This window comes from Acanthopagrus latus, chromosome 23, assembly GCF_904848185.1.
Source record: "Acanthopagrus latus isolate v.2019 chromosome 23, fAcaLat1.1, whole genome shotgun sequence".
Lineage (NCBI taxonomy): Eukaryota > Metazoa > Chordata > Actinopteri > Spariformes > Sparidae > Acanthopagrus > Acanthopagrus latus.
This window is the reverse complement of record NC_051061.1, coordinates 25,263,840-25,285,783: the sequence shown is the minus strand read 5'-3', so window position 1 is coordinate 25,285,783 and position 21,944 is coordinate 25,263,840. Positions and strand designations below refer to the sequence as shown.

At 42.0% G+C, this 21,944-nt stretch overlaps 2 protein-coding genes and 1 long non-coding RNA gene across 6 annotated transcripts in view; 1 reads left to right on the top strand and 2 right to left on the bottom strand.

Annotated features, from left to right (window-relative positions):
• The window catches only part of LOC119013945 (globoside alpha-1,3-N-acetylgalactosaminyltransferase 1-like), an 11,772-nt gene extending 9,880 nt beyond the window's left edge, over positions 1 to 1,892 (bottom strand). Inside the window, exons 1-2 of one of the 3 annotated variants that reach the window (XM_037088867.1) lie at positions 1,793 to 1,892; positions 697 to 818 (exon numbers count right to left, since the gene is read on the bottom strand). In XM_037088867.1, coding sequence (XP_036944762.1) covers positions 697 to 755 — 59 coding nt within the window. In that variant the 5' untranslated portion in view covers positions 756 to 818; positions 1,793 to 1,892. The other 2 variants (XM_037088866.1, XM_037088865.1) reach the window with 2 other exon arrangements.
• Positions 1,893 to 2,340: 448 nt separating this feature from the next.
• LOC119014327 (interferon a3-like) lies at positions 2,341 to 6,102 on the top strand. Of its 2 annotated transcripts, none has more exons than XM_037089381.1 (6): positions 2,341 to 2,866; positions 3,112 to 3,323; positions 4,314 to 4,388; positions 4,773 to 4,925; positions 5,380 to 5,457; positions 5,580 to 6,102. In XM_037089381.1, the coding sequence occupies exons 1-6, from the start codon at positions 2,851 to 2,853 to the stop codon at positions 5,688 to 5,690; spliced, it is 645 nt and encodes a 214-aa protein (XP_036945276.1). In that variant the 5' UTR covers positions 2,341 to 2,850; the 3' UTR covers positions 5,691 to 6,102. The 2 variants fall into 2 exon arrangements, with proteins under 2 accessions (XP_036945276.1, XP_036945277.1); XM_037089382.1 differs by having other exon boundaries at positions 3,021 to 3,323.
• A 3,963-nt stretch (positions 6,103 to 10,065) lies between these two features.
• LOC119014197 lies at positions 10,066 to 12,217 on the bottom strand. Its single transcript, XR_005072897.1, has 3 exons — positions 12,099 to 12,217; positions 11,351 to 11,427; positions 10,066 to 10,904 (listed from the first exon to the last, which is right to left on the bottom strand). It is a non-coding gene; the product is annotated as an uncharacterized LOC119014197 (long non-coding RNA).
• Between the last annotated feature and the right edge of the window lie 9,727 nt (positions 12,218 to 21,944).

Genomic DNA, 21,944 nt, shown 5'->3' with positions numbered 1-21,944 from the left:
TAAATGTACTGACTGTAAGGCCCTTTTTGGACAAAAGCATCTGCTGAATATAAATGTAAATGTAAATGTATCTGCAGAGAGTTTCTGATTTTCTCTCTTTGTTGCTGCTCGGGACGCTTTACCAACCCAACATGTGTCTATTTCACATCCTGGGAATGAGACTCAACAATCAGCTGTCTTTATGGTGCGTTCAGGAACAGCTGGGACAAATCCTACTGATTTTACCTTTAATTTTAATAGTCTTTGAATTCTATTAATATGATGTGAGCTTCAGTTAGCTTTGACCACAAATGTCCTTCAGAAGGAGATACTCTGATACTCTGAGTACATGCCAGAGCCTAAACTCTATTACTTTACCAGAGGAAACAAGCTGGATCAGTACTACTTCTACACCAGTACCTGAACGTCTCCTGAAGGACACACTGAGGACTGTATACTCTTCTGGTCATTTCACTGACTAAAAGTTTGTGAAGCGTTAATGGTAAAAAATAATTCAAACAGGACAACTTTTATCATATTACATATGAGAGAAGAAAAAAAACCTGGTTGTTTATAATTATTAATAAGTTCTCATTAAATGTATTTTTCACTACATCATTTCAATAAGATTTATTGTTAAACTGTAAAATGTTTCATCACCATCGTAAACACACTGAGTGCATTCGTAGTTTTTAGAGTATTAGTACACAGACTCACCCCAGCAGCAACAATGACAGCAGGAACGCTGTCACAGTTTTACTGTTGAACAGGAGCATCTCCGCCCTGAGCCTTAATGGTCCTTGTTCTGGTCAGGGTCCAGTTTGTGGCGGTAGGACAGACTGTGACACACATGCGTGCGCATACACACACACACACACACACACACACACATACGCGTTGTCAAGGAGAGTGGTGTGTTTCAGGATGCAGAGTGAGCAGCAGAATGTACCGAGAGAGAGAGAGAGAGAGAGAGAGAGAGAGAGAGGAGGGTGGGTCAACTAACACTGGTCCTGTCCAGTACGGTAGCCTGCAGGGTCAAACATGAGGGTGTTTACCGGATGATATCACACAGGTGAGCCTCACTTGAGCTCAACCTGCTGACTCATCATCTGTTCTGTTCATGTCATCACCACTGTAAATATAAAACGGCTGCTGATCAGATCGATCCATGCATCAGTACCTGTGTGACGTCAGAGGTCGAAACATCTAATACATAATCAATCCCTCAAAGTGAGATAGTCGACATGACAACACCTTCCGGACATGTCCCCTCTGCAGCTCTCTGTACCAAACTCCATAGAGAAACCAGAGGATTTAAGGATCGAGGCGAGCACAGCCTCCAGTGGATCTAAAATCTGCTGCTTCACAAAACCTCCAGCTCACCTCCACCTGACGACACAGTCCAGCTTTGTGACGTCACACTGCCAAACACTCAACAATTACTTATTGCTGATCCCCTAGATGACTTCTTACCTGCTGACTGGGGTTATTTCCGCGTTACGCGCGAGCCCCAATCCTACACTGCCTGTCAGTCAACTCGCCGACCACCGCGAGGCAACCGGAAATAGGCCAGACCCGTTACCGAAGGAGAGACACGACGACAGACGGACAGAGACAGATCAAACATCAGAAACTAACCGGGTTTACATGCGACTCTCTCCAAGCGCGCGCTCACTCGGCTCTATCAACCAGGAAGTGTTTCAGGACGCTCGTGCTGCTTTTACCGTCAAATCCACAAACCACCTGTCTGTCTGTCTCTGTGAGTGTTTGTGCTCTATTCAGGCGCCTGTCTGACTCCGCCCCTGCCCCTCACCTCCACAGGTACTGCTAGTCAGGTGAGACGAGTCCCTCAGTAATAGATTACAATCCGGAGTCAAACACTCAACGAGGAGGAGGCGCGAGCATTAAGAGGGTGAAGAGATCTCCGCTGATGTCACTTCCTGCTATACATGAAACAAACCATCCATCACTGAGACAGACTCCATGTTTCTACTCAGAGACAGAAAGAAGTTCATGTCGAACGTTTGCTGAATGAACAAGAAGGTCCAAATAATGCAGAATGAGTCAGAGACAGAGTTTCACAGAGTTTATAAAGTGTCTCCAACTCAACAACTCACTAAACTGACACATTTGTTAAGGGAGTCTGGGGACTTTCTCCACGGGGACAAAGAAGTCGCCTATATTGTTCCTGTTTAGTGTCTTTGTAACATGTGACATGTTTAGATCAATAACATGTTTCCTCTTTCATATATGGAGTGTAAATGGTGAAATCAGTGTAAACAGTGTGTTCAAACAGCTGATCAGTGTTGGCATGTGAGACTTTAGCACTTTAGACACAGAAGCAGACAGGCTGGTACAGACATGCTGCCACAAACTGACACTTTTTACAAGGAGACAAACAACTTCAGCTTCTAGTTTAAAGCTGAAGTTACAACAAGGACACAATGAGTCAGAATCTGTCAGAGACAGACTTTGATTTGGTTATAATGATAGACTGATATGAAGATGATAATCGTCATTAATAATCAGTGTGTTTACTGATCTGCTCACATCACCAGCGGCAGTTCCCTTAACGATCAGAAAGTGAAAACATCTGGAGAACAGGAAACAGATGAGAAGCTGCCTTCAGAATCAAAGCATCACATAATTGACGGTCATTGCGATCTGTGATCACACGCAAACACACACACACACACACACACACACACACACACACACACACACACACACACAGTCACCATAACAACGCTGATCTCTGCTGTTCTGTCGGTGAAGAGTAGAAATGTGGGCTTTTATTTTGTAGAGCTGTGTGTGACCTGTGAGGCAGCTGCTTTGGAAAATGAAAGTGAAGGGACTTCACACACATAGAGAATGAATTCTGTCAGAGGTAATTTTGAAGGCTCATTCTGCAGTTTTTACACTAAAGGTCTTGCAACACAAAAAAGAAAACTTGATTGAAAACAGTGATAAAAATAAACCTCTTCCCATGGTCATAATCATGAAATTAAACATCTAAATAGAAAATCTCCATCATGTTCTAGTGTGGACTGGAGTTCAGTGTGGAAAGTGAGAGTGGAAACACTGCAGGACTTTTCGCTGATCTGTTTTCTGTTTCCTGTCTGGAATAAAAAGAGCTGAACACAGATCAGCAGCATGTTGGAGACACTGACCCACAGCAGAGCACCACCACTATCATCATCATCATCATCATCATCATCATCATGTTCAGCTGGACCAGCCTGCTCTTCGTACTCTGCAGCAGCCTGACTCCTGTCCTCTGCTGTGATTGGCTCACACAATACACTCACCTGAGCAATACCTCTCTGAATCACATCCGCCGCATGGTGAGTCCACACACACTCACACCAGATCCTGGAAGAGACTCCAGGAGTCCTTGAAGGTGTTTGAGGGGTAGTTAAAGAGGTTCAGAGGGTTTTGAAAGAGCTCCTTGAATATGTGTTAAAAAATCTGTGAGGTCCTTGAGGAGCTCCAAATGTTTCTTCAGGAGGTGACAGACTTAATGTTTACATGTGTTAGTGAATAATAAGTATATACACATAAGTATAAAATAAATTGTAAATGTTGACATATGTGGACAGATATTAAAGTAAACATGTTTGTCGATGTATAACAAGAATGCAACGTGTATTTATTTAAATACATTAATGTATATGTGAGAACAACTGATGTTCATGAGGTGAGATGAGCAGGTCAAAGAAAGTTTCAGAGTAAAAGTTAATGTAACAGGATGAATGATTGAAGACGATAACACAGTGCTGCTCATGTATGTGTTAAAAACTGCGAAGTGGTCCTTTAAAGCTGCTGCTGGCTCATTAGTGACATCTAGTGGATTTTTAACAAAGTACAACAGCAGCAAACGTCTGTCTCCTCTGAGACAAGGGCTGATAAGAAAATGGTTAGACAAGCAAGAAAATGTAAAAATAAGAAAAACTCTATGTTTACCCATATCAGTGCATATTGAATATATTTATGTCACTGTAAAATAAACTATATATGTTTACACGTATAGACAAATTCATTCAGGAAACATTTGCACACAGAATTGTTTTTATTCAGAATTTTGTCAGATTTGTTAACGTAATGTATTTTCAGAAATGTTTGTAGGTAAGAAAAATAATTGCAAGAGGTCGGTATTGATCAAAACATTCAGTAAATGTTTTTCTTTTCAGTTTCACAAACTTAAGATAGTTGTTGTTTTTTTAACCAATAATCTTTGATAAATTAAGCCCAGACCCTCAATCATATAGATCAGTGGAACAACTTCAGTTTCCAGCAGTCTGTCGTGAAATGAAGTGTCACTGTTGTTGTTTCAGGGTGGTCAGCTGACTTATCAGCAGAGTCCAGTTCCTTTTCCAGACAAACTCTACAGACGGATATGGATGGCTAAGGTAACCAATCAATCAATCAATCAATCAATCAATCAATCAATCAATCAATCAATCAATCAATCAATCAATCAATCAATCAATCAATCAATCAATCAGTCAATCAATTACTGAGTCATTCAGTCAGTCAATTGATCTGACACTTTATCACTTTCACGTCAGCTGTATTCAGTGTTTGGTTGTCTCCAGCTTCACTTGAACTCCTTTCAGTGAAGTGTTTAGCTGCAGACTGTCAGCAGTGAACTCCCTGGCTTCAGGCCCTTTATTATTCTTCATATGTTCACACTGACACACTTCAGGACACATTTGCATGTAAACATACTAACTAATCAGCTCCATCAGCCAATCAGAAAGCTAGAATTCACTCCTCTCTCTCTCCCTCTCCAGGTGGAGTCTCAGTTGGTTTTCGTCAGAGACAGTCTGGAGCTGATTTCTGATCTGTATCAGCATGACAACCTGTCCTCTGCTACCTGGGATACCATCGAGACTGAACACTTCCTGACTGTCATCGACCGCCAGATAGACGGACTCAACACGTGTGTGAGTAGACAGATGGATGCTTCAACTCCTTTCACGACTTCACGAGTCCTTTAACTTCAAGAGACAGTTCATCTGTATTCATCTTCTCTCTGCTCACACTTCAACTGTATTTTTCTACTCTGCCCATGCTTCAGCTCTTTCATGAATAATGTTTCAGCTCCTTTCAGCACTGACACTTCAACTGATACTTGAACTCCTTTGCGCTAACAGTTGAAGTGACATGCAGCCTCATATATTTCATCCAACACCTGATTTCATCAGTTCCATTCACACGTCAACTCTTTTAACTGCTCACACTTCAGTTCCTCTTATCAGTTTGACTTCAACAAACACTGAAACTGTCCATGTTTCTGCTTCAGCTGTCACTTCAACTCCTCTGAGTGTTTCTGCTTCGTTTCCTTTAATGTGTTGAAGCAGACCCAGAAAACAATGTGCCCTGTGTTTCTGTCTGCAGGTATCGACTAACAGCTCAGCAGACAGCAGGCTGAGGAAATACTACAGGAGGCTGGAGACGTGTACTGTGTACCGCACTGTGAGTACAAGTACTGCTGTAGTACTCGCTGTGACACTGTGTAGACTGACTGAAGGTAGCAGTACTGACTGTAGTTGTGTGTTTACAGGGTGGCAGTACTGACTGTAGTTGTGTGTTTACAGGGTGGCAGTACTGTGTCCTGGGAGCTGATCCGGAAGGAAACTAAACTGCACCTGGAGCGGTTGCACATGCTGGTGGCGTCCATCAGGAGGCGCTCTCAGCAGCAGCTCTGACTCATCTCGTCCATGAGTCTGATTCTGTTTCTCTGTGAGAGACGCTGTGATCTGTGATCATGTTTCTTTTGATGATCTCATCCTATTTATTTGTTTATTTATTCATGTTTTTATTGGTCATATTTATATATTTATAAATTTTTTTAAATTGATGATCTGATCCTATTTATACATTTGTTTTTTTTAACAGTTTATATTTATTGATGTTCAGTTGTTTTTACTTGAACATGAAGATGGAAGTCAGAGAATATGTTGTGATGAACGATGTTGTGATGAACTGATGATAACTTGTGTTTTTGTTTTTATTACCGATGATTATAAAAATACATGAAGCTGATTTCCCTATAAAATCTGATCCAGTAAAACCAGTGAAGAAAGTAATAAAGTTGTATGTTGACTGTCTCCACTGAGAGACACTCGGCTCTCTGTTGTGCTGCCAACCTAATTCACATCTCATTGGTCGGATAAACTGAAAATTCATCAAATTCAGCCCTGTATCACTATTATCCAGACGGATGAAGCTGTCTATGCTGAGCTTGAATACTAGCAGGACCTTGCATCGCTGCAGTGAGGAGCAGTTCTTTGGGTTGCTGGAAATGCAGCTGGCAGCTCTCGGGAGAAGAGCTGGGAGTCCTGAAGACTCCAGGAGAGGAGAAGAGAGTGAGAGAAAGTTGCTCATTGCACATTATTTTTGTAACTTTTGTATTTTTCACCTTCAACTTTGGTTAAGTTTCTTCCAGAACTAAGTTCTGTTTTAAATTGTTTAATCAAGTTAAATATTGTGACCTAACTTAAAGAAAATGAACTTTAATTTGAAATGATCTCATATTAAATTAACCGAGTATAAACCGACTGGCCGATGAAGCATCCTTCAGTTATTTTAGCGAAGTTAAGTAAGGGATGATGTCCGACAGGCAGTGAGCCGGAAAGCTAATGCTATGCTAGCAAGATTCAAAGTGAATGACACAGCGTGCAGTTGACAAACAGTAAATATAATTTGACAGTATGTTTAACAACCAGACCAGCTAGCTAACCAGTCATGTCTTTGTCCCCAAATCAATATCAAGACTTTCACGAACAAATGATCTGCGTAATGTTCCAGTAACATGTGTAACATTACTGTGGCCACAGCCTTAAGTAGAGCGTTGAATAGCGAATGGGATGTGAGATTATTCGCTTTAGAGGGGAAGTGTTGTTGTGCTGTTCAGCAGCTTGTGTGTTACAGTCACCACCCTGTGGTGTTCAGAGGATAAGGCATTGAAGGACTGACAGACTGCACTCAGTGTTGGAAATAAAATATTCAGACTTTATCCTTTTAGACAGAGGCTGATATGCCAGGTAGTGCACTGATTTAGAACAGTGAACAGACAATTTGACTGGAACTACTTAGTAGGTGTCCATATATCAGGGATTAATGTTTAAGAAACAATGTGATCCGGCTGAACCGGCTTTACCCACAATGAACCTGAGCTGTGCCACCAGCTGGGTATCGGATCAAGACTGCCACCCTGCAGTTAGGATGACTAGATGCAGCCTGCTGACTCTCCACACGTCGCTCAGACGAGGAGCTATTCCTTCATTCTTCTGGATTCACACATAGGAAATATGAGTTGGTGTCCTTTGGCTCTGAATTTATATCTTTGATTTTAGGAGAAACTTGGTTCGGGCTCTGTGAGCATTGAATTATTCTCTTATTATATATCTTATTATTATCTCTCTTATTGTATAATATTTACTTGCCTTCACCCAACCCACGATTTCATCATCTGCACCATTTCACTCATAAACTCGTTACATTAGTCGTTACAGACTCAGCATCGTTCTGTCACTTGTTTAAGTTATTTAGTCTGAATCATGTAGGCAAATAAATGTATTCAACCATTTGTCGTTGTCTGTGGAGGTTTGTTTTACTGTGGAGAACCAATGATAACTGTGTCACTATTACAGTTATGAGATTGAATATATTGATTTGAAATTTATTAGAATTAATTGATATTGATTGAGTTAACCTTGGTTTGTTGAATTTGATTAATTTCCAGCAGATTAGTCAAAGAGATAAAAAAGGGAGGTGGTGCCCCTTTTTAACCCTCTATTAAGTGATGAATACATTAAATGTATAAGTAGTATATCTCCTACAGAACAATGAACATGTTGCACTGAATCAATGTGGAAACATTTTCAGTCTTTTTATCGATATTTTAACAATGTGACCCTTGATTATCTAACAATGGAAAATGAGCTGACACAGCTCATTAATGGTGATGAGCCTGCAGGCGCTTTAGTTTCATCATTTTTCCTTAAAGTGGAAACTGAATGGGGAGTGGATGAGGAGGACTTTCCTTCTCTACGTTTCTCTACAAACAGCAGCTGACAGTCATTCAGACTGAAGTTGTAGAAGGAGTTTCCTTCCTGTTGTCACAGTCAGATCCTCGACTCGATCGCGTCTCCTTCTTTCTGTTCTGTCTAAATGTGAACTGAGTCTCCACTTCCTGCCTCGGTCCGTCTCAAACTAGTGCCTTCTTTCTTTTCTCCCTTCTCTCTGTTGACTCTTCTCTGTAAATGTAAACTGAAGATTTCGGGGGTTAAACCGCATCCTGAATGAGTCTGAATGTGTGACGACACAGACGAGTTTACTTTGATTCATACAGAAACATAAAGATATGCAAAGTGGAATCGTACACATAAGAGTTCTCGGCTCCTTACGATGAAATAATGGGGAAAAGTTCATGAGACAGCATCTGAATCTGAATCAGCACAATCTGTCCGTCCACTGTTTCCAACCGCAGCCGTTAACCCCTGATGCTCAGTCAGCTTGAAACAAGTGGACCTGGTGTGAGAACCTCAACAATGAAAAGATTTAATATATAAGAACATATAAGACATAAGAGTGTCATATTCCTTTATTTTTCTTTAGATATCTGAGACGTGAAAACAAAAACTGTTGATGGAAACAATAATCAATCAGTCATCATCAACTGAAGCTTCTGCACAATAATTTTCCCTCTTTTAGGTTCATCTCTAGAAAATCCACCTTAAACTGAGCAGATTACTGATCAATTTTCCCTGAAATGAAACATTAAAATCACTTAATGAAATTTTGAGGTTAACCTCTGATTGTGCACGTTGAAAAAGTAAAATGAAGTTTCCCTAAAGGCACCACCGTTGTTACATTTCAAACAATTTATTTCTTTATGTGTTTCCATTCATCCCTAATCCCAAAATGAACAATCTGAGCACTTGTTTCAATTGTAAAGTGTGCTGAGAACATGCTGTATGGCGATCGTGCTCTTTAAATACAATTGAGTGATTGATTGAAAATAGGTATTGACTTACCATATAGTGTATTTTAGCAGCAATGAGGTCTGAGGAAAATGAACTAAAACTGAACTCTATTTGGCCAAAACTATGTGGACACAGTTTGTCTCTAACTCCATATAAATGTTTGCAGCAACTGGGTTCAGGTGTCCACATACTTTAGGACATGTGGTGTATATTCCTCCTGAAATAATTCAGATTATTTCTTGTCCTGTTTGTTCTTATTGTTTGTTTGTTCTTGTGTCAACGTGTCATTTTGTGGTAACAGTCATTGTGAGACGCCTCACACACAGCCTGTCACTGTGGGGGAGGGGGGGCGAGGGGTGAGGGGAGCGGGTAAAGTTAGAGTTGAAAGGGGAAATTTCCAAAATTTTGCTTTGAAGACATCAGTTTCAGTTTCAGGAGCTTCATTTAAAAGCCGACGTTACAGAGACAATCACTAGACCCACAAGAACCAGCTGTCACAAGGACCAGAACCAGAACCAAAGGGGCCAGAAGCTTCAGCACCTCCAGGACTTTCAATACTCCCAGGACCTCACTGCAGCTCATCAAGTGAGTTTATTTCATCCGTTTGTGTTTTTGATGCAAAGGTTTTAAGTTTATATATATTATTATTTATATAATTATTTACATATTATATTATAATTAAATCAGTTAAACCAAAAGAAAATATTTATTCATTCTTCAGTTGTGTTCTGAATCAGAAAATAAAACATCACTTTGTTTTTAGTCATTCTCTTCATTTTTAAAATGCTAAATTTATCATGACAAATATTTTAAACATATTTACGTAGTTTTTTTTTCTGTTTATTTGTGTTTATTGGAGCTAACTAAGTAGCCCACAGTAACTCCAATATTTTACCTGAGTACAGATTTGAGGTAGAGTCTTTTTGAATTTAAAATTAACTTTATCAACTATTTTTTCTCAAAATCAAAAAGTGCATTGACAGCACTAAACAACCGAGAAAGAAAGAAAGAAAACCACAAACACAAAACACAAAATTAACAAACAAAAAACAAATTTAAAAAAAACTCTATTTCTCTATTACATTTACTCTCACATTTACGCCATTACATTTACTAGCTTCAGTTACTAGTCACTCCACAGTTAGTACAGATGCAGCTGAGCGATCGATCATTCACTGATTGCTGATCAGCTATTTCCTGTAAAAACAATCAATACTTTTACTGACTAATTCAACTACATTTTCCTGATGATACTTTTACTAAAGAAACATTTCAGTGCAGGACTTTAACTTGTAACAGAGTATTTTTGTGATATCAGTAGTTTTACTGACGTAAAGGATGGGAGTGCCACCTACTAAATACTTGTGTTGTATAATTATATATAATGTGCTGTCTTCTATAAACTGCTTTTGTATCTGGAAAGTAACTAATAACTTAAGCTGTTAGATAGATGCAGTGAAGTACTTCAAAACTGCACTGAAGTACAGTCCTAAAGTAAAAGTACTTTGAATAACTACATTTTCCTGATGATACTTTTACTGACATGAAATTTGTAATGCAGGACTTTCAGTCTGAGTATTTTTGCAGTGTAGTATCACTACTTCTACTCTAGTAAAGTATCCAAGTACTTCTTCCATTTCTCTTGTCTTAACTCGTGAAAAAGCTTCTTTCTGATCACGATAATGTTTTCTGAGAACCGATGACAGCAGTTCACTGGCAGCTTTTAAACTTCGTGTTCATCAACATGCTCAACAATCCAATGTCATAAATACATAAATAAACAAGGAACATTTTAAACTTAATGACGACAGCTCGCAGTTATCGCTAGCATGTTTCCTACACGTCAAGTTTCCTCGTCCACTGCGGTCAGAAACGTCAAGTGTTGCAGCTCCGGTGGAAACATTCGTCACATCGAGCCAGCGAACAGAAAATCTGACAAACAACAGAAACACATTTGGTTTTCAGCTCACAGAGAAAAGTTGGAATCACTGAACTGTTTCACTCTCACTCATTTTCATTGGACATGATGTTGCATCAACTTTCACGTAAAGTCTCACTTTTTTGTGTTTCACAGTCCTGAAATGAAACTTAAGTCTCCGGTCACCGCTGATGAAAGTTCCCATTGGAGACGCTTTGAGTTAATATGATGAACAGATCGTCACATGAAACTGTGAGCTGCAGGTTGGATGTCGTCTGACTGAACCAGCCAACAGAAACTCGGTTTACTAAACTCATGATTATCGAGGTTTATTCTTTATTGTTCAAGTTTTGATACATTTTTGTTAAAAAACTTGACGTACATTTGGTGTGAAATGGTTTTTGTCTGCAGGACAAACAAGGTTGAGATGTTGAGTCAGTGTGTTCACTGTGACACTCACTTATTCTCACTTTCCTCCATGCAGTGAACACATCATGGTTCGTTTCTCCTCCACATCAGAATAAAACTACGACAGGCCTGTTGAACGTGACATCACATTATGACTCTCAGTAGTTTTTGTGTTGTTTTTTTTAAAGAATCATTAAGCTGCACGGATTCATCCAGAACCATGAGTTCAGACTGAAGATTCACTAATCATACTTGAACTGAACATTTAAATATATTAAACAGGAGAGAGATGATTTAATAATAATAATCATTCATGAAAATGCTTCATCAATCAGCTTTTTAAAGACATCTGAACGAACACTTGTGGAGTCTGTAGTGCCACCCTGAGGCTACATTTTATTAAACCATAATTCAATAATAATAATAATAATAATAATAATAATAATAATAATAATAATAATAATGATAATAATAATAATAATAATAATAATAATAATAATAATAATAATAATAATAAATAAATAAATAAATACATCTGAGATAGTATTAACATGTTTCTCACAAACGGATCATTTTATGATTATTAGTATTTGAGGATAAATTCATTCCATTCACACATGTCATAATTAATAGTTCATCAGTGTTTCTTTGAAATCAGACATCAATTTTTTTGTTAAAAACTCTCTAAATCAACTTTAGTCTGCGTGGATTTAAACTTCATGTTAGTTTCTGTCAGAAAATAAACAATTTAATTCTCCTCTGAGATGATTGTGTACCTGAATGAACCTGCGGTGACTCACCTGTCCGGATCCAGGTCTCTGCTGCTGTGGTCTGGATCAGACTCTCTGAGGTTTGATGATTCATGCAGGTACATGGCCTCTGATTGGCTTATTAGCCCTGACAGCCAGTCAATCCACTGTTTTCTGTTCCAGGTTACCTGAGCTCCCCAAAAGCACAGACATCACAACTGAAGCATCTCAGTCCAGCTCTGATCAGGACCAGAACCAGGAAAAACACCACCTGTAGAACTTAAGCTTAAACTGAAATCTGTTTCAGAACTTCAGGACAAGAAGAATCAGGACGAGATCTGTCAAAACCAGCCGAAGATCACCTGAAACAAAAACCGTCAGCACCAGAACCAGAACCTGAACCATGACACTGTCTTCAGTCCTCCTAGCGCTCCTGCTGGTCTGCAGCCTCCAGCTGATGCTGGTTGCCATGCCGACCTGTCCATTGGAGGGGGACTTGGTCCAGTCTGTCCACCGTCTGCTCCGAGACCTGGTACGTCCCTTGACTTTGAAACAGAATGCTGACTTATGTCAACTGACACTTGCTTACGGTGTTCATATATAACAGACACTTATAACTGCTAACAGCCTCTGAATATAAGCGACCCTTCAACTGCTAACAACGTTCACATATAGTTCACATAGCTAATAGTGTTCACATATAAGACATTTTAACTGCGTATGGTGTTCACATATAACTGACATTTTAACTGCTAACAGCGCTCACATGTAACTGCTATCAGCGTTCACGTTTAATTGATACTTTGACTGCTAACGGTGTTCATATATAAATAAACTTTAACTGCTAAAAGTGCTCACATGTAACTGCTATCAGTGTTAACGTATAACTGACACTTTAACTGGTAACAGAATTCACCTGTCACTGACAATACAACTGCTAACAGTGTACATGTATAACTGACACTTTAACTGCTAACAGCATTGACATGCAACAGACACTTTAAATGCTATCAGCGTTGACATGTCACTGACACTTTAACTGCTAATGGCGTTCACATAATACATATAATAGTACTGATATATAACCCTTTCTGTCTATGGAGATAAACTTTCATTCAACACTTCACCTTCATTCAACACTTGAACAGAAGTTTCAGAATAGCATGTTCACTTTCTCTGTTAAAGTCTTTGTGTAGCTTAGCATTCGCTAATATTAGCCTCATCAGTGTCGTTCCACATGCAGCTCTGCATTAGCTTTTAGTTGTGTTGTTGATAAAGCGTGGACTTTTTCCTGTCTGTCCTGTAGGGGGGGCCATTTCCTGTCCGCTGCCTGCCGTACAATGCCAACATCTCCTTTCCATGCTCCGCCCTCCCTGCTGCCACAGCCAATCACGCTGAGGTAATCCTCTGACCTGGCTGATCTCTCACCCAATCATTGACCTGCTTTTCAGCCCAACTGTGGTACGCTGGAAAAAAGACTAACCTCTGATTGGTTCTTTGCAGTGTCAGCAGGTATTATGGGTAGTGTATGAGTCACTGCAGGAGGCGGGGCCAATGTTCGACGATGAGGAGTTACCTGTTGGAGTCACCTGGGACAGAAAGAAGGTCCATGAATTCAGAATGGAACAGGACCGACTGAGCGAGGAAGGCAGCTGTGTGAGTACCTCTCTGTCCGTCTCTACACCTGTCTGGCTTCCATTAGATCATTTACGGATTTTCCCATCCCCCATCCTCCCTGTCTCTCTCTCCTTCTAACCTGTCTCTCTCTTCAGTTGTCAGGTGTCGGTTCTTCAGGTGTGTTATCTCCATACTTCAGTAACGTGACAGCCGTCATCCAGCAGCAGGTAAACTCAGACACTCTGCCGGTCAGTCTGTCTGTCTCTGCATCTGTCTGTCTGTCAGATGTAAATAAAGTTTTAATCATTTAAACTGAGCCAACAAGATGAACAGCTAAAGAGACAACAGTGTTCACATCAAAGATGTCTGTTCGGTGTTCTGCTGAAGTTAGCATGCAAACCAGCTAGCTGCTACCAGCACTGTGTAGCTTAGAGGTGACAGTCTGATTGTCTCAACACCAGCTTTTCACTATAGAGTAGCAGCAGTTAGCGGTTATACTGCCCCCTGTAAGTTTGGAGCTTCCTTTGAATTCTGGGTTTTTATTGATACCACTATTAAAATGTGAATTTTCTCAACATGAATTAATTTTTCAAAAGTTTCCTCTAATTAATCATAAAAAATCGCAACATGTCACACTTCCTGTCTGTGTGTCACTCAGGACAGCGCCGCCTGCGGACTGATGGCTCTGAGGAGAGATCTGCTCAAGGTGCTAAAGTCCGCCCTGCATCAACACCACGACTGTTTCACCTGGAGGAACACCACTGAGGACACGAGACCACGCCTACTGAGGAAGAGGAGCCACGCCCACTGAGACAAAGACCACACCCACTGATGACACAAGACTATGCAAGATTTTCTATCATGCTTATTGGCCGCATTTATTTATTTGACTATTTATTTTTATATTTATTTGTAAATCATTGCAGCAGTTTTTGATATTTATTTATATGTTATTTATATTATTTATCTATATTTTGATAACTCAGTTTATTTATTTATATTTTTCATGTCTATTTTTTTGTACTTTAATTTAAATTCTGTTGTCTCTGTGTTCATTTTTCATCCGATTAAAGCATCAGTAAAGGTTTGTGACAGTTTGAACTTTACTTTACCACACACACACACACACACACACACACACACACACACACACACACGTCTGGAAAAAAAACAAAGAGGTTCTGATGATAGAATCACAGCTAACAGCTGTTTGTGGTTCAGACAACTGGTCCAGTCAGGCTGAAAACACTTTGACAAGCACTGCAATGAATCGTGTTTCATGGTGGTCCATCTTAAATTGAACTGATTTAGAAAAAATATTCTTTTTAACATCCGAACAGAACAGAGCAGAACCATCTTCAACTTCTTAAAAGACAAGATTAAAAACTGTAAATTAAAGATTTGACTGACCAACATGACAACTGTGAGTAAAATGCAGATGAACAAGAGTCAAACCGGGTCAGACTGTCAAACCACTGACTCAGTCTGACTCACACACACTCTTTCTCTGTGTGTCTCTCTCTCTCTCTCTCTCTCTCTCTCTCTCTCTCTCTCTCTCTCTCTCTCTCTCACACACACACACACACACACAACTCACATACATACACTCTCTTTCTCTCTCACACACACACATACTCTCTCAATTAATCAATCAACCTCAGTCAATTGGTAATTAATAACAATTAATAAATCAGTTCGTGTCACACTCGTGTGGTGGTGTGTGTGTGTGCGTGTTTGTTTTGATGTTGGTGTGTGTGTGCGTGTGTGTGCGTGTGTGTTGATGTTGGTGGTGGTGTGTGTGTGCGTGTTTGTTTTTTATGTTGGTGTGTGTGTGTGTGCATGTGTGTGCATGTGTGTTGATGTTGGTGGTGGTGTGTGTGTGTGTTGATGTTGAAACAGTAAATGAATAAGAATGAAACAATTAAAAAGAAGTAAATACTGAGTCGTGTTTCTAAGGTTCCACTGGCTGTCCTCAAGTCTTGACATGTGATGATGAATTTAGCTGCAGTTTTCTCACATTTTGGCATTTCCCCAAGTAAATATGGGAGTCTCTCAATGGGGAAAGTGTATATTTCTCAGAGCCTGGTATTTGGGGCATGAGGTGAGGAAGTGTAGCTGTGACTCGACCTGTTGTCGGTCACAGTGGGAGCAGAGTCTCTCCTCCTCTGGCAGCAGCTCTGTCTGTGTCGACCCTTCTCTACAGCTTGGCTGTGTTCACTGAGTCTGTACATAGTCAAGGCTTTTCTTAATTTAGGATCTCTTACTGTGCTGAGATAATTTGCTAATGTGAAGTTCCTGAGAGAGGCCGAGTTCTGCTCCACAAGCATTGTTTGGTGTCTTTCTCTGGACATGCATGATGTTCTTACAGAACTCTCTGTGGAAAGATTATATTATTGTTTTGTCCCATTTGTCAAATTCAAGATTTAATTATAGTCCCCAAATTTCTCTGCGATAGAGAATTCTCGGTTCTAACACAAATTGGAAATTTTTTAGCCAGATTTTAATTGGAATGTCCAGTTTGATATTGATACATTTCTGTGCCATTCGGGTTGAGGCCAGATGCCGTGGATTTATCTAATTGACATGCAAATTCATTCAAGGTTGCATCCCTGCCTCACCCCACAAACTTGGGAAAAGAAGGCTGTTTGTTTGTCTCCCATTTTAACTGCACATTTACTATTTGTGTATACATTTAATTAAATCATGTGTTTTTTTTCCCTGGTGGCCGGGTCTTTGCCCACGGGACCTGGCTGGGCGCAGCCCGAAGGAGCGACGTGGGCCCGCCCTCCTGTGGGCTCACCACTCGCAGGAGGGTTCAGAAGGGGCGGGTGCAGTGTGATTTGGGTGGCGGTTGTGGGCGGGGGCCCCGGCGACCCAATCCTCGGATGGTGACTCTAGCCATGGGGACATGGAATGTCACCTCACTGGGGGGGAAAGAGCCTGAGCTGGTGCGAGAGGTTGAGCGGTACCGACTAGAGATAGTCAGGCTCTCCTCTACGCACAGTCTGGGCTCTGGAACTGAACTCCTTGAGAGAGGCTGGACTCTCTTCTATTCTGGAGTTGCCCGCGGTGAGAGGCGGCGAGCTAGTGTGGGCTTGCTTATAGCTCCTTGGCTCAGCCGCCATGTGTTGGGGTTTACCCCAGTGAACGAGAGGGTCGTTTCCCTGCGCCTTCGGGTCGGGGATAGGTCTCTCACTGTTGTTTCGGCTTATGGGCCGAACAGCAGTGCAGAGTACCCGGCCTTCTTGGAGTCGCTGGGAGGGGTACTGGAGAGTGCTCCAACCGGGGACTCCGTCGTTCTTCTGGGGGACTTCAACGCTCACGTGGGCAATGACAGTGTTACCTGGAGGGGTGTGATTGGGAGGACCGGCCTCCCAATCACACCCCTCCATAAGGGTGTCCATATGTGCACGTGGCACCAGGACACCCTAGGCCGGAGGTCAATGATCGACTTTGTGGTCGTGTCATCTGGCCTCCGGCCGTATGTCTTGGACACTCGGGTGAAGAGAGGGGCTGAGCTGTCAACTGATCACCACCTGGTGGTGAGTCGGATCCGTTGGCAGGGGAGGAAGCTGGACAGACCTGGCAGGCCCAAACGTATGAAGAAGGAGTCCTACCGAGCCTGGTTGGCCCGGGGGACTCCTGAAGCAGCTGACGGGTACCGGCAGGCCAGGCGAGTGGCAGCACGGGCAGTCGCGGAAGCAAAAACTCGGATCTGGGAAAAGTTCGGAGAGGCCATGGAGGAGGACTATCGGTCAGCCTCGAGGAAATTCTGGCAAACCATCCGGCGCCTCAGGAGGGGGAAGCAGTTCTCCACCAACACTGTTTACAGTGGAGGTGGGGAGCTGTTGACCTCGACTGGGGATATTGTCGGGCGGTGGAAGGAATACTTCGAGGATCTCCTCAATCCCCCTGACATGTCTTCCATAGAGGAAGCAGAGGCTGAGGACTCAGAGGTTGACTCATTCATCACCCAAGCCGAAGTCACCGAGGTAGTCGGGAAACTCCTCAGTGGCAAAGCACCGGGGGTGGATGAGATCCGCCCTGAGTACCTCAAGTCTCCGGATGTTGTGGATTTGGAAAAGGCATTCGACCGTGTCCCTCGTGGCATTCTGTGGGAGGTGCTCTGGGAGTACGGGGTCGGAGGCCCTCTGTTAAGGGCCGTACGGTCCTTGTACGAGCGGAGCAGGAGCTTGGTTCCCATTGCCGGCAGTAAGTCAGACCTGTTCCTGGTGCATGTTGGACTCTGGCAGGGCTGCCCTTTGTCACCGGTTCTGTTCATTATTTTCATGGACAGAATTTCTAGGCGCAGCCACGGGCCGGAGGGGATCTGGTTTGGGAGCCGCAGGATTTCATCTCTGCTTTTCGCGGATGATGTGGTCTTGTTGGTTCCTTCGAGCCGGGACCTCCAGCATGTCCTGGGGCGGTTTGCAGCCGAATGTGAAGCGGCTGGGATGACAATCAGCACCTCCAGAATGACAGGCAGATCGGTGCAGCGGCTGCAGTAATGCGGTCGTTATACCGCTCTGTCGTGGTGAACAGAGAGCTGAGTCGAAAGGCGAAGCTCTCGATTTACTGGTCAATCTACGTTCCTACCCTCACCTATGGTCATGAACTTTGGGTCATGACCGAAAGAATAAGATCCCGGATACAAGCGGCTGAAATGAGTTTCCTCCGCAGGGTGGCAGGGCGCTCCCTTAGAGATAGGGTGAGGAGCTCTGTCACCCGGGAGGAGCTCAGAGTAGAGCCGCTGCTCCTCCACATCAAGAGGAGCCAGTTGAGGTGGCTCGGGCATCTGTTTCAGATGCCCCCGGGACGCCTCCCTCGGGAGGTGTTACTGGCATGTCCCGCTGGGAGCAGACCCCGGGGAAGACCCAGGACATGCTGGAGCGACTATGTCACCCAGCTGGCCTGGGAACGCCTTGGGATCCTCCCAGAAGAGCTGGAGGAAGTGTCCGGGGTGAGGGAAGTCTGGGTGTCCCTGCTCAGACAGCTGCCCCCGCGACCCGGTATTGGATAAGCGGAAGAAGATGGATGGATGGATGGATGGATGGATGGATGTTTTTCCCTCAATGCCACTGTTGAGTAGTCTGTAAAAGGCCCTCATGCCAGATGGAATCAAAGGCCTTTATGAAATCAATAAAACATGCGTAGGCGTTTCCTTTCTTCTTGTCTAATTCTTGCTCAATCAGGGTGTGGAGGGTATAGACATGGTCTGTTGTGCGAACATTTGGCATTTATTCAAAACATTTTGGTAATTTATAAAACTGATAAGTCTTTTATTAATTATGTTGCAAAAGATTTTTCCCGGTTTACTATTTACACAGATCCAACGGTAATTTTTAGGGTCATATTTATCTCCATTTTCATTCCATATGTCGGGTGCCAACTACTAGAATTATATTAAAAAGTTTGAGTATAACCAATTTTAATTCATGGTCAGAATATTTGATCATTTCATTTAGGATGCTTCAACTCCACAGGCCTTTTCATCTTTCAGGGATTGAATGCCTTCCGTCAGTTCCTGCTCTATTATTGAAGCATCTAGAGGGTTTGGGTTGTTGTTGATTACTAACCAAGTTTTCCACTTGGTGTGTGTTTTGTTTTGGTCACTGTTCTTTGCAATATTGCTGTATAATTCAGTAAAATAATTCATCCAAATGCTGCCATTTTGGATTGCCAGTTGATCTTGTTGTGTTTTGTTTAGAGTGTTCCACTTCTGACAGAACTCGTTTGACTCTAAAGATTCTTTTATTTCAGAGAGTTGGATTCTGGTGTGTTGGTCTTTCTTTGCTCTGAGTGTGTGTTTGTATTCTTTTAAGGTGTCGTAGTAATGAAAGTGTATATTTTGGTTATTTGAGTCTCTGTTTTTCATTTGATAGCTTTCTTAAATTTTTTCTTATATTTTTGCAATCCTTGTCACACCATTCGTTATTGTGTATTTGTTTTGGTTTTTGATTAAAGGTTTTCAAGTTTGATATCTTCGCCAATTTATCAAAAATTGCCTTAATTTTGCCCACAGCAGTGTTTACACCATTATTATTGTGGGGACATATTTCAGAAAAAATAAATTGATTGAATATTGTTTTTTGGCATTTTCAATTGCCTTTTGGCAGATCTCCATGCTGTCTGATTTCTATCTGTATGAATGTGTGGTGTTGTACAGTTCACTGGGTTTAGAACCTCATAGTTGCTGTGTTCCCTCTTCAGATAGACAGTAATCTTGCTGTGGTCTGAGAGGGGTGTGAGTGGGCTGACTGTGAAAGCTCTGAGCGACATTAGGTCCAGATCTGTTATGGCATAGTCTACCGTACTACTGCCAAGAGCTGAACTAAATGTGTATCAGCCCAGAGATACAGACATGTACAGACCCAGCGGGCGGCAGAGCTGTAAAAGCTGGGTAACACTTGTGTTTGTAATTTTATCAAAATTATGTCTTGGGGGGGAGTTCGGGAGAGGAAAGCAGGTTGCTCCAGGTAGGCTTAAGTGCTGATCTCCCTGGTTGTCCCTCTCTCTGTCTCACACACACACACACACACACACACACACACACACACACACACACACACACACACACACACGCACACACACACTCTCTTTCTCTCTCACACACAAACATGCTCTCTCTCTCTCTCTCTCTCTCTCTCTCTCTCACACACACACACACACATACACACATTCTGTCTCTCCCTCTCTCTCTCTCACATGCACACACTCTCACACAGAGCTATTTTTAATCCATAAATACCAGAGAGATCAATCACAGTTGGTTCGTGACTCACTTATGTCGACTCATCACCTCGTTATTAAACTGACTCATTAACCTGTCTGATGATCATCAGACTGGTTCTGGCTCTGATCCGATGTATCATTAACACCTTTGTTGAGCTGAGTTCTCACATGTTGGTGTTCAACCCAGAAATCCCTTAGTTTCCTTCAAGAAATGTGTCACCTGGTCAACTGTTTCTTCAGAAGAAAGTCAGAGGACGAGGATGGAAGTCGAAACCTCAATCCTAACGACACGAAACATAACGACAACACAACTTATAAACATTACCTCGTCTGAGTCCATGAAGACAACATCTCTTTATGTCTATGTCCATCAGAGACATCGTGTCTATCAGAGACATCGTGTCTATTGGAGATATTGTGTCCGTGTCTTTATCCATGTCAGAGACAACGTGTATGTGTCCATCAGAGACAACGTGTCTGTGTCCATTAGAGATATTGTGTCCTCGTCCATCAGAGACATCGTGTCCATCAGAGACATCGTGTCTATCAGAGACACCGTTTAGCTCAGTGGGTAGAGTGGGCTTCCCATGTGCAGAGGCTTTGTCCTCACTGCAGTGGACCCGGGTTCGACTCCCGGCCCGGGTTGCTTTGCTGTGTGTCACTCCCTGCCCCTCTCTCGCTCATCCCGCTTCCTGTCACCTCTTCAGCTCAACTATCAAATTAATCCATAAAAGACCCCAAAAATACTTTTAATAATAAAAAAAATGATTAACAACAGCCAAACTTGTGGTCGGTGTGATGTGAGGATTCAGAGAAGCCCCGTCAATATGTGACAGATCAACAACTTTTCTTTATTAATCAGTTAATCAGATGTCTTGTTTTGTCACCTGTCTGTCAATTCTTGGCTTGAAACAACAACTTAAACTATGGGCACTTTCAAGTTGAACTCCTGCTGACTGACTGCAGCAGCGAGATCTGTTGGCGACTGCAGGGGCGGGGTTACAAACGCTGCTATGAAGTCAGACACTCTCTCTTCCCGTAGACGTGATGATACTTGGCTGACCTAGAGGTGTTTGCCTTTTTCGTCTGCAAAGAAATGGAGGATATTGAAATTCCATTAATGTTTGAGGAAAATCACCAATGAAGGCGATCAGTTTTCTTACCTGATGCTATAGGAAATTTGCTGACCTTTTTCTGATATTAATCTCCTTCAGAAATTATTCAATCTGAGATGTTCAAAATAGTTCAAAACTTGTAGTCTGAGGGAATAGAGCAGTGGAACTGCTGCTGTGTAGCATATAGACAACCAGGCATTAAGACCCATGTGAAGTGTGTCTTTTGCAGAGGATGTATTTATCTGATTAGTTACCTGATTACTTGCCTATTTGTTTGAAGTGTACTTATCTGTATAGCTAGATAGCTAGGTTACTATAATTCGTTTAATGTAAGTGAAATTCAGGATTCCTTCAGGAAATATTGTTTCATTCTCATCTTACTTCCGTAAGCTACCAGGTTCATTTGAACTCTTTACACATCTATCTATCGGTT